The 12449-nt window shown below is 38.9% G+C and overlaps 1 protein-coding gene across 1 annotated transcript in view; it reads left to right on the top strand.

Annotated features, from left to right (window-relative positions):
* The window catches only part of obsl1b (obscurin like cytoskeletal adaptor 1b), a 127150-nt gene that overhangs the window by 98895 nt on the left and 15806 nt on the right, over window positions 1-12449 (top strand). The window contains exons 18-22 of the mRNA XM_034186650.1: window positions 2015-2281; window positions 6098-6210; window positions 9062-9215; window positions 10927-11088; window positions 11317-11421. Coding sequence (XP_034042541.1) covers window positions 2015-2281; window positions 6098-6210; window positions 9062-9215; window positions 10927-11088; window positions 11317-11421 — 801 coding nt within the window. The remainder of the gene's footprint in view (window positions 1-2014; window positions 2282-6097; window positions 6211-9061; window positions 9216-10926; window positions 11089-11316; window positions 11422-12449) is intronic.

Consider the following 12449-nt stretch of genomic DNA (forward strand, 5'->3'; position numbering starts at 1 on the left):
TGGAGTGGAGAACAATAAATCCAGAGGCTGCCTCCATCAAAGCTGGTCTCCTGTCAATTGTCATAGCAACTAATTTATGGTTAGGAACATTGTTTTCTTGCATATTCCTTTTGATCCTTTGGTCCTCTCCTTGTAAAAAAAAAAAATAATATTAAATTCCTTCTGAAGTCTTTGAAGTTCATTATGTCCACTGATTCATCATTTTGTATTGAAAAGTACTCGCTCCACAATAAATCCTGCAGTACTTGCTGAGAAATAACAGCAGTTCCCTTCTTGTCACAGTCATTGGCTCAAATGGCACATAAATAAGACGTCATGGCTGAAGCTGCATTTTGTTTAGGTCTCTTGTGGCTGGTGGCCCTTCAGCACGTACTGTCACATAGTGATAATCATAATCATTCATGAATTGTGGTTGATGTGGTGTGGTGGTGCCCTTTTTATTAACGCTACACACTGGTGACAAATAAGGCAAATAAGGTTTGAATTTTTTAACAAATCTGATCCATCTTTGCAAAGTCCAGCTGGACCTGATGGCGGCCAAACAGCCAAACAGTGGCTGAATTCATATTTTATTGTCAAAATACTGACTTGACAGTTTGCCAGGAAAATGGCAAATAATTTTAACAATGCTTGAGGATTGACTTGAATTTGGTAAAGATTGACCAGTTGGTCCCAGTTGATGGGGTGGTAACCCAGCACTAAAGAATAGGCAACAGACAAAATTTGTCAACTCAAAAGGCAGCTTAATTGTCTGCAAGAGATAGCCAGTGCAAAGCTACAACATGACATTGCACACTAGTCAATTGCACACAAGTGCAACCTTGGAAAATGTCAATTCCTCATCACCGATAGCCAACAGTGGAGATGGAGAGCCTAGAATCTCACTGTGGAGGGTTTCACCGGGCAGTCACTCTGGAGAGCATTGGGAGTCCTCAGTGTGAGAGGTACCACTGACAAGAAATTGGTTGCCAACATTACCATCAAGTCCAGGCACCATCAAGATGGATTTGGCAGAAGAGGAAGAAGCAATAGCAAAACCAGACTTATTTAACCAGACTAAATTATTTTTAGGCCTGAGGGACCAAGGGGTTGGTTCCTGGATACTTGTTACACTGCCAAATCCCTCTAAGGTGCCATGGGCCAGTCAGTGTACACTGGTGAGGAGGGGTGCCCATTTGGAAACCCAATGAAGTCACAAAGGCCTGAATCACAAGGTGCTACCCACAGATGATGAGTAAAGGGTGATTGAAGTGAAAGATTGCACAGGAGGCAACTCCTGGCAGACGAGGCAGCACTGATGCTTCCTGTTCATGTGAGGTTATATTTTAACCTCACATGAACATTTTAACCTCCTAGCTGGTAATATCTTGTAAAACCTTATGTGCCGGCCAGTAGACTGCATTCTCAGACTGCAGGACTACTGTGTGTCCCAAAGGTAAAGAAGAAATCTATGGGCTACATGGCTTTTTACTGTCCATCTTTTTTGTGGTGTTGTTTACCATTGGGATTGATTCTGTTAAGTGTTTTAAATCCAGATTAAAGACACCTATTTTCTCTGATTTATAATTTATGAGTTGTATATTACTGTCTTGTACATAACTCCATCTGGTGAAGGTATCCTTTGGGGATGATTTGGTTTCATCAAACAATGGGAGTGTGTGCTGTTTACAAATGTGCCATATGTTTATTTATGTATATATATTTTATGTTTTATTGTGTGTTATAATGGGTTTTATAGTTTAGTGGCACTGTGTTTGTGCTTGCTCAATTTGCATTATTTTAATTATTTTTTTCCATTTAATTAAATTTTAATGTGTAATTTTTGATGTTGAAGCACTTTGAAATGTATCATTTTGAACTAGAAAGTGCTGATGTATGGAAATTATTAACGCGAAGTGCCCAGAAGGCCAATTAAGAGAGTGTTTAACTTTGTTAAACTCGTAACTCTCTTCCCTGTTAAGATGTGATCCATGATTTACTGCAAAGATATTAATGTTTGCAATTTTTCTTACAGCTCGAAAAGTCACAATCAAGAGGGGCCTGCAGGATATAAGGACAACAGAGAGAGAGACAGCATCATTTGAGGTGGAACTGTCCCATGCCAATGTGGCAGGAATCTGGAAGAGGAATGGAACCCAACTTAAACCAACAAATCATTTCCGTATGAGTTCCAAGGAACAAGTCCACAGTCTCACCATCTCTAACCTGTCAGTGGAAGACAGCGCCACCTTTATGTTCTGTGTGGAAAATCTGAAGACATCAGCAAGGCTTGTGGTGAAGGGTAGGGCATTTGTATTCTTATTTTTCATGAAATACATGTTTTTGTTTTTTGTTTTTTTCAAGTGCAACAACATTCACAGACTTCCTCACATTACATACTGTAAATCTGGCATATACTATGTGCTGGGTAAATGCAATACCATCTAAAAATGTTAATAACCCTTGGAGTTTGATAAGAATGGAGTTTTTGAGTGTTTCTTCCTTCATCAGTGGGTTACGAGAAAATCTAATTTGAAAAGTCCAAACACTTCTATTTTAACAACAATTAAATGCCATATTGTCCCCCATTAAAACAGCAAATCAATTGTTCAGTTATTTAAATGAAAACAAATGTTTCTTTGCAGGTGTCCTGTCTAGTACATAAAAAATCCAGACACTCAATAATAAAATGTGAAAACATAATAGGATACAATCCAATTTTCTTAAAATTCACAAGATAAATAAATAAAAAAATATAAAAAATATGTTGCTTTGTTGCTGAGTGGATTTTATGTATTTTTAATAAGGAGGAGTTACACATGCTGCTTATTTATTTATAAATTATAGATGTTTAGCTACATTTTAAAATTAATTTTACACAATGTGTAAGAACCACCTCTAAGAAAAATTCTGTAAATAATGTGATCTGTTTGAAATAAAATTTTATTTTTGTCATAAGATATATTATAAAACCAACTAATATATCATCTTCACGGAAGTTAAGATGATATATTAGTTGGCTGTAACATAAACACATCAAGTTGATGAGGAAAGGTTTGTAGAACCACAGAATAAAGTGTCAGTGTGCACTCATATCTGCTCCACAGCGGAGAAGGAGGGCGGAGGAAGCATGCAGTTTTGCAACGTATGTGCTGTAGATGTCTAGCTTGAGAAACAATAAATACAGTATATACGAAGAGGCCACAAGTCACAGTGATCCAATTTTGTGTGTGTATAATAATAACATCAGCAACATTTATTTATTTGTCTGTCTGTCTGTCTGTTAGCAGGATTACGTCAAAACTACTGCATGGATTTTGAAAAAAAATTCACCATAGATCAATCAATCAATCAATTTTAGATAGATATTAAGCCATGGAAGGCTCCGTTAAATTTTTGGGAGGTGATCCGGATCCAGATTCTGTATCAAGATTTCACTTTATATAGGCTTTGAAGGATTCTGTAAAAAAAAAAAAAAAAAAAAAAAAAACAGATTCTCACCAAATCTACACCATAGACAGATATTAGGGCATGGAAGACCCCACTGAATTTTGGAGGTGATCCAGATGCAGATTTTGGATCAAGATTTCACTTTACACAGGCTTTGAAGGATTACATCAAAACTACTTAACAGATTTTCACCATATTTTCACCATACTTTGGTGTTAGGCCTTGGAAGACTCCATTAAATTTTTGAGCTGATCTGGATTCCGATCCTGGATCAGGATTTCACTTTGTAGACTTTTAAGGATTATGTCAAAACTATTTCAAGGATACAACATCACAATGTAAAACCAAGATCAGCAAGACACAATTTTGTTTCATCTTGTGAATTAAGTCTGTGATTGCAACATCTTGTTCAGTTGGATCATTCTGGATCAGTATGCAATTCTTGCATTGTGTTGTGGAATCCAGATCCAGGTAAAGTCCGGGTCACGATGTGAAAGACATATCTTGTATTTTGAGTCCTCATCAACCTTTGGTGGATAACAGAAATCTCAGATTGCTTTTGTTTGTACAATGTTATTAAACTCAGTAAAGACAGTCTGCTAGAGCTTTTTTTGTCTGTAGCGCACAAACAAATCATCTTGTGTATTAATACACACTATATGCTGCAATACTACAACAGCAACTTTTTTTATAGTGCTACATTTGAGGTGACCTCAAACTGGTGGTTAATTCTGTCCACTCAGTAATCCAAAGAGCATGCACAGGATGCCTGATAATGGAAAACAGCAACAGTGCTGCAACTGCCGACTTAATCAGCGGTCATGTTTCAAATGCAAAATAGGAGCGTGACCCCATAAAGAGCGGTAGCTGTGTTCACTCTTATCTGTCAGATGATTGTTTAACCCCATGCTGTACAATAATCTGCTCCAACCAGAGTCACTCAGCATAGATTATCCCTTTGAGCTAATGGGTGAAACGCTGTAGATGGCATTTGAAAACTAAACAGCGAAGCCACTACCTACGTTTCACTGTATCAGACATGTAGAGAAAGTGTTACGTGGGAAAATAACAATGAAAAAAATATCTGAATTCATAAAATTTGTAATTTTTTCTACATCTTACTATGATGCTAGAACCTTCACCTTGAACTCTGGCCTTGATCACTGATCAGTTCTCACCAAAATCAAATCAGTTCTAGTATCAAGTCTGATCAAAATTGGAGTAGGTGTTTTGCTGCTAATATGGGCATAGTAAATACAATACATACACACAAATATAGTTACACGGAGCTCAAGATAGGTTTGGCTCATGTTGTTATGAAAGCACCAGTAGGAATTCTCTCCACAGTAGGAATTTGTCAAAGTTAAGATGATGCTCTGCATCCGGTAAGTATTCACAGCGCTTCATTTTTTTTTTCTTTTTCATATTTTATGTTACAGCCTTATTCCAAAATGGATGAAATTCATTTCATTTTTTTCCCTCAAAATTCTACACACAATACCCAATACCCCATAATGACAATGTCAAAAAACTTTTTTTTGTGATTTTTGCAAATTTATTAAAAATAAAAAACTAAGAAATCACATATATAAGTAGTCACAGCCTTTCCTGTATCCACTGATCATCTTTGAGATCTGAAAATGCCTGTGCACCGGGGCTCCCCATCCAACCTAATGGAGCTTAAGAGGTGCTGCAAAGAGGAATGGGCAAAACTGCCCAAAGATAGGTGCGCCAAACTTGTGGCATCATATTCAAGAAGACTTGAGGCTGTAATTGTTGCCAAAGGTGCATCAACAAAATATTGAGCAAAGGGTGTGAATACTTATGTATTTATGATTCCTTAGGTTTTTTATTATTATTATTATTTTCAGTAAATTTGCAAAAGTAAAAAAAAAAAAATCATGTCATTATAGGGTGTTGTGAGTAGAATTTTGAGGGGAAAAATGAATTTACTCCATTTTGGAATAAGGCTATAAAATAGCAAAATGTGGAAAAAAGTGAAGTGCTGTGAATACTTTGCGGATGCACTCACCGTACAGTGTACAGTGAGTGTGTACACTGTACATAAACACATCAATTTGATAAGGAAAATTTTGTAGACACACAGACTAACATGTCAGTGTGTGCTCATATCTGCTCCACATTGGAGAAGGAGGGTGGAGGAAGCATGCAGTTTGGCCCTGTTTCTGCTACAAATGTCTAGACTGAGAAAGAAAAAAAATAGGATATATATGAAGAGGCCAAAAGTCACAGCATTCCAAACATCACTTATTTATTGGCTGCTTCCATTGACGAGTTTAAACAACAGAAGCATCCATCTCCACCACAGACAAATTCTTTATGGAAGCCTAGTGAGTTGTGGCCACTGGTGAGTGTGATGAATGTTAGTATTTTCACATAGTCGTTTTTACTGTTATCCACAAAAATAATACAAGATTGTGATATAATTTTATGATTTTTTTTTTTTGACTTATTTATTTTTTTCTATATTGACCATCCCTAGACCAAAGTGATCAAAAGCGTGTGTTCCTCTGGCGGCATTATGAAAAATAATCATGACAAGAAATAGGCTTTAATTTTCAACATTGTGCATATGACTAAAATTTGTTAGTTTTGTTTTTATGTAGTAATATCACATCACTTAACTGAGTGTGTGTTTTCCCACCAGAGCCCCCGGTGACATTTTTAAGAAAGTTGGAGGACCAGAAATTTCCAGAAGGTGCAATAGTTTCCATTGAGTGTGAACTGTCCAGACACAATGTTGATGTGAGGTGGATTAAGGCAAGTCATGAGTTTTTGTTTTTCCACGCAACGAAACTCCATTATTCACTGACAGAAATATTAACCCCCACACCAGATCTGAATCAGGAACTATTTTACAGGGAACTATCCTCAGGCAGAAGTGTGTAGTTCTCTTGTTACATTCCAGCTTTGCTTTAAGCAATGCGGTGTTTATGTGTTTTTAGAACAAGTGGGTTTATGTGTTTTTAGAACAAGTGGGTTTATGTGTTTTTAGAACAAGTGGGTTTTGGAGAACCACCACCCAGGCAAGTAGCCATCAGTCTGCTGCAGGCAGATGATACATTGGCATTCCATAAGCCTTTTTCAGTTACTGGGGTCCTCAACACTAAAGTACCTGCACACTGGATCATGCCCAGCCATGCATGTCACATGGCCTAAATGTGGGAGCTGATGATCCCTCACAATGCAAGTGATAATGCCTTATCACAGTCATTCCAAAGAAGAGAAGTTGTTGTTGTAGTTCTCACCTTAAGTCACTGGTTTACCGTCCACGTCTCACAACTGTAGAGTGAGACAGGAAGCACCCTAAAGACTTGGAATTTCATTCTCCTGCAAAGATGTCAGCATTGCCAAACACCTTTATCCAGTAACCTCATATCTCCATTTAATTTAACCTTCATTTAACCAGGTTAGTCCCGTTGAGATCGAGATCACTTTTGCAAGGGAGACCTGGGCAATTATAAACATTCCAGTTCACCTAACCTGCATGTCTTTAAATGTGCGAGGAAACCAGAGCACCCGGAGGAAACCCACACAAACACAGGGAGATCATGCAAACTCCACACAGAAAGGCCACAGGTGGGAATCGAACCCATGACCTTCTTGCTGTGAGGCAACAGTGTGAACCACTAATCCACCGTGCTGCCCCATGAGCTCTTACCAAATGTCTCCCGATCTCAAATGGTGAGGACCCAGAGACATGAGAGTCACTGCAGAGATAAGTTATCTCTACAAGTTCAAAACTTTCTCATTTCATTTTCCAGAATCCAGGGAGTGGTTAAAAGGCTACATCTTAATCTTGATCTAGGACTAACACCAACGCTAACCCTACTGACACTGCTTGCACTATAAATGGAATGCTAAATGGACTGCATTTATATAACGTTTTTCCATCTGCATCAGATGCTCAAAGCACTTTACAAATAATACACATTCACCCCGCACATTCACCCCGATGTGAGGGTGCTGCCATATAAGGCACTCATTACACACCGGGAGCAACTACAGGATTAAGGACCTTGCCCAAGGGCGCTTAGTGATTTTCCAGTCAGCCTATCACTGTCTAGGCCGGCTTTGATGTGAGCCACCTACCCCAGTTAGTTCTGACAAACTTTCAGAATGCCCCACAGAGCAGCCCATTCAGCTGAAACCAATTCTATGACACTGCAACTTAATTAATATCTGACTCAGATTATGGTTGCTATGGTGATTGACCTCCTCCCCTACTATGACAATCCATGTGACAAGTCAACATGTCCTCGCGGCGTTTCATATGATGCGATATAAGTTAAGCGCTACATTTTGTACATATACCAATGAGATGTTGTATGTTGTAGATGTTGTATGTTGTATGCATTCACAAAGCATATTTTGTATTGAATGCTCTGTTGGGGATTCACTAAACAGAGAGCTGCTACAACAGCTTGCAAGCTGCCCTTCAACAGCGCTCTACCTATGTCTTCCACCTGCTCTCGACCCCGCACCCAGATGGGCGCGGGGGTCATTGCCCTGCGTGTGGATCAGTAGAGCTATGTGATTGGTTGAAAAATGTTGCATTTGACATTTATATGCGGTGACTGCTCGTGTTGTATATCTGAAACGATATGTGCCAAATTAAGACTGTGTTTTGTCTGTGTAGCGTGGTAAGCAGAGAACAGTATGCATGTTGGTGTCTGTCGCCCCAGAGGAGATGAAGTTATCAAATAGACAGAGGACAGGGCCATCAGACATACTGTCCAACAGTTCAGACATGTGCATTTGTGTATTGGTTAAGTCTGGGTTAGGGTTAGGTTTAGGGCTAGAATAACAATAATAATAAGTAAAAGAAGACTTACCAGTTTATTTTCACTCAAATGATCCACCATCTTTGTGTTGCTGATGTCATCACTGCCTCTGCCCGGCAAAAACATAGGATATGTACTTGTACAAAATCTGCACCAAAATATATGGATGATTTTTTGTGCGCCATGTTTTTGTATGTTTTACAACTTATTTATGAGAATAGATTAGAAAAGTCGGGTGGCACGGTGACTTAGTGGTTAGCACTGTTGCCTCACAGCGAGAAGGTCGTGGGTTCAATTCCTGTGGCCTTTCTGTGTGGAGTTTGGATGTTCTCCCTGTGTTTGCGTGGGTTTCCTCCAGGTGTTCCGGTTTCCTCCCACATCCAAAGACATGCGGGTTAGGTGGATTGGAATCTTTAAATTGTCCTTAGGTGTGCGTGTGGGTGTGTCTGTGTTCATTTGTCTGTTTGTGGCCCTGCGACAGACTGGCGTCCTGTCCTGGGTGTACCCTGCCTCATGCCCTATGACTGCTGGGATAGGCTCCAGCCCCCTGCAACCCTTAATTTGGACTAAGCGGTAGAAGATGAATGAATGAATGATTAAAAATGTTTGGCTAGGCTGGGCACAAGGGCCTTGAACATATAATGGCAAATATTCAGATGGCTGGGCAATGCTCTGAACTATATTCTTTTCCAATACATTGTTCATAGAGTGAAAATAATACAGTAAAGCCACATACTCGTAAATCACTTCATGATTTGTGTACACTTTGAGTATAATTAAAAATGTTTCTTTCTGTATTATAAAAAGTGTGTTCTATTCAATTTCAGAATGGGACTGAGGTGAAGCCAAGCAAAGACATACGCATTTATGCTATGGGAAGGAGACGTTTTCTTCAGATAATGAAATGTCACGTCTGTGATTCTGGCATGTACACCTGTGATGCTGGAGATGCCACAACATTCTGCACTGTGGAGGTTTATGGTAAATCTGCTCTGTAGAAGCCATAAGTTACAACTAATTTTTCAAAACAAAATCAACATTCATATTCAAGTTATATTATTCTACTATTCTACATGTGGAATTTCTCAACAAACGTTGACAACCCTCTCAAATATAGGGCAATAATGGCAAAATATATCAGAGTCCTAAAAAAACTGATTTAGAAATCTGATGAATCTTAGTTCTCAGCTGTCTATAATCACTGGGGGGTGATAATTTATGTAATTCCCATTTTCTTCTTCTTCTTCTTCTTCTTCTTCTTAGTAAGTCCCTTTGGCTGCTCCCTTGTTTGCACTTGGGGTCGCCACAGCAAATCCAAGGTGGATCTGCATGTTGAATTGGCACAGGTTTTACGCCGGATGCCCTTCCTGACGCAACTCCACATTACATGGAGAAATGTGGCAGGGGTGGGATTTGAACCCGGAACCTTCTGCACTGAAACCAAGCGCATTAACCACTTGGCCACCACCCCTGTTCTTCTTCTTCTTCTTAATTATAATAATAAGTTACTGTTTTTTTTATATGTTTGGTGTTTTCTTGTCTTTTGGAAGCACTTGGCATATATGGTTGTAAAGTGCTATGCTATATATATTTGTTCATTCCTTTATTTTCCACCACTTATCCGTGTCCATTTCATGGTGGCAGCAAACCAAGCAGCTGATCCACACTTCACTCTCCTCAGCCAAGTCTTGTAACTCTTCCCAGGGGATCCCGAGGCATTTCCAAGGCAGCTGGAAGATATAATTCTTGCAGAGTGTCTTGGGTCTTCCCCTGGGGCCACCTCTTAGATGCATGTGCCCAAAAGACCTCCCTAAGGGCATCCTCATCAGATGTCCAAACCATCTCAGCTAGCTTCTTGCAATGTGAGGAAGCATTGGGTCTACTCTGAGTCCATCCTGAATAGTCACGCTTCTCACCCTATCCAGGACTGTCAGCCCAGATATCCGATGAAGAAATCTCATTTCTATCACTTGTATCTGCGACTTTCAGTCATTACCCAAAGTTCATAACCGTACGTGAGGCTAGGAGTGTAAATCAGCTGATAAACTGAGAATCTCAAATTCTGGCTCGGCTCCTTTTTCCCTTAAGCTGCTCCCTTGTTTGCATTCGTGGTCACTACATCAAATCCGAGATTGCTCTTCATGTTGAATTGGCACCAGCTTTACACTTGATGCCTTTTCTGATGCAACTCCACATTACATGGAGAAATGCGGCGGAGGGGGGTGATCCGGGAACCTAACATAAACTGAGTTTAGATATTAAAGTCAAATTTGGAGACAATCTGATAACATTTTATTTGTTATCTTGAACCCGAAGCTATACTCTGTTCAGTAAAATGGGTCTTCCCTAGAGGGTCTTAGTATATCTATATGTATCCTGGTCTGGACTTATTCCTGGCAAGAGATGTATTATTAAAATAATCATTTCTTTACATGTGTACTCCCCACTATTTGGTAACACAAAAACTTTGACCACTCAATAATTAAATGATTATAAAACACTGATTAAATAAGCTACAACCCAATTTTGTTGAATGAATGCTATACAGTAAGACATGTTGTCCACACACCAAGTTAATGGTGAATAACAAGTTGCATTATGAATTATGAAAGTCTTGTGTAGATTAATGAGAATGGGTGGGGTGTTATACTGTATTTTAATTGAATGTGTTTTCTCCTGATTCTTTTGGAAGAGCGCGAGCTTCTGATCCTGCAAGACCTTGAGGACTTGGACATCCAGGAAGATCAAAATGCCGTGTTTGTTTGTGAAATCTCAGTGGAGGATGTGCCAGGAGAGTGGTACAGAAACGGAGAAAGGATACAACCAACCAGCACAATCAAGATCCGTCAAGAAGGTCATCTTAAAAAGTCTAACCTTATTTAACCATGTTGTCCATCTCTGCTCATGATCTTGTGTCTTAAACACATTAGACAGAAGTCTACATTTGTCTGACACAAACAACCAGCACCTACTCTGTAATCGAACTGAACTGTAAATGTATTGCATGTTTTGACTATGTCGTATTTGTGTTTCAGTGTTTATCTTTATTGTTCACTAAAAATTGTTTCCATTATTATTTCAGGGACCAAACATTTTCTTCTAATGTGTAATGTGCGAGCTGAGGACTCAGGAGAGATTAGGTTTGCTGCCAGACATGTTGAATCGGTCGCTTACCTGGAGGTGGAAGGTAAAACAATCTGAATGAAATAGTTTTACATCGATGCTTACTCTGAATAAAAGTTACTAAGTTACTTATGATTGTTTTTTTTTAATCCAGTATCAGAACAGTTTTAAGATCATTCAAAAAATGTTATTATAAACAGCATTGTTCAAAAGTATGTCATGATCTCTGTCTGTGTCTGTCCTTGTCTTTTGTCTCCTGATGTGACTGTTCCTGGTATGTTATTATTTGGCGATCCCTGTGGGTTTTCATGTCAGTGTGTGCTGTCTGTTTCCTTGTATGTCTTTGGTGTCTATTTAAAAAAAATCTGCAGTTTAGTTCTTGAGTTATTGTAGTCTGGTTTTATTCTGTTTCATTTATGTGTTTAATTTTATGATGGTTGTTTCTGTCTAGTTAGTGCTTCCTGTTTTATTTTAGTGGTCTTGGTTTCCTTGTGCGCTCTAACTTTCTTCCTGTGTCTCTCCCCAGCTGTTGTCTAATTAGTGTTTACCCTTACCTGCGCCTCATTTGTTTGATTATCCTCAGTGTGTATTTATACCCCTCTGTTCCTTCCTGTGCCTTACATGAATGTTTGTACTGTATTGCTTTTTCCTCGCCGATATTTCTAGTGTTTTGCGTTTGACTTCTTGTTACCGAACCTATTTTTTAATATATTTTGTGTGTTTTTGAGACTCCCTGTCACTTATTGGTCACTGCTGCATGTTACTGATTGCTTTCTCATGTACTGTCCTCTGCTCTGTCCCTGGCTCTGACAAATAAAATGGTTTCTTACGCCAATCCGTCTTTTCTCTGTGTTTGGGTCTCATCCTGTTGTCTACTCATAAGAAAGTGTAATATGATGGACAGCTTTAATGCACCCAATAATAAAATGTATATCTATGTTCAGCATTTCATAAAACATTTCTGTGGTTACTCAGCCGTTACAGAACCCCCACCCCCACCAAAAAAAAATTGAAATGGCCAGTGTTCCCACTGTTAAATATTATGTAAAAAAGAATTTTAAGGCTGAAATAGTGACTTTAAATGAAAGGAAT

This window comes from Thalassophryne amazonica, chromosome 14, assembly GCF_902500255.1.
Source record: "Thalassophryne amazonica chromosome 14, fThaAma1.1, whole genome shotgun sequence".
NCBI lineage: Eukaryota > Metazoa > Chordata > Actinopteri > Batrachoidiformes > Batrachoididae > Thalassophryne > Thalassophryne amazonica.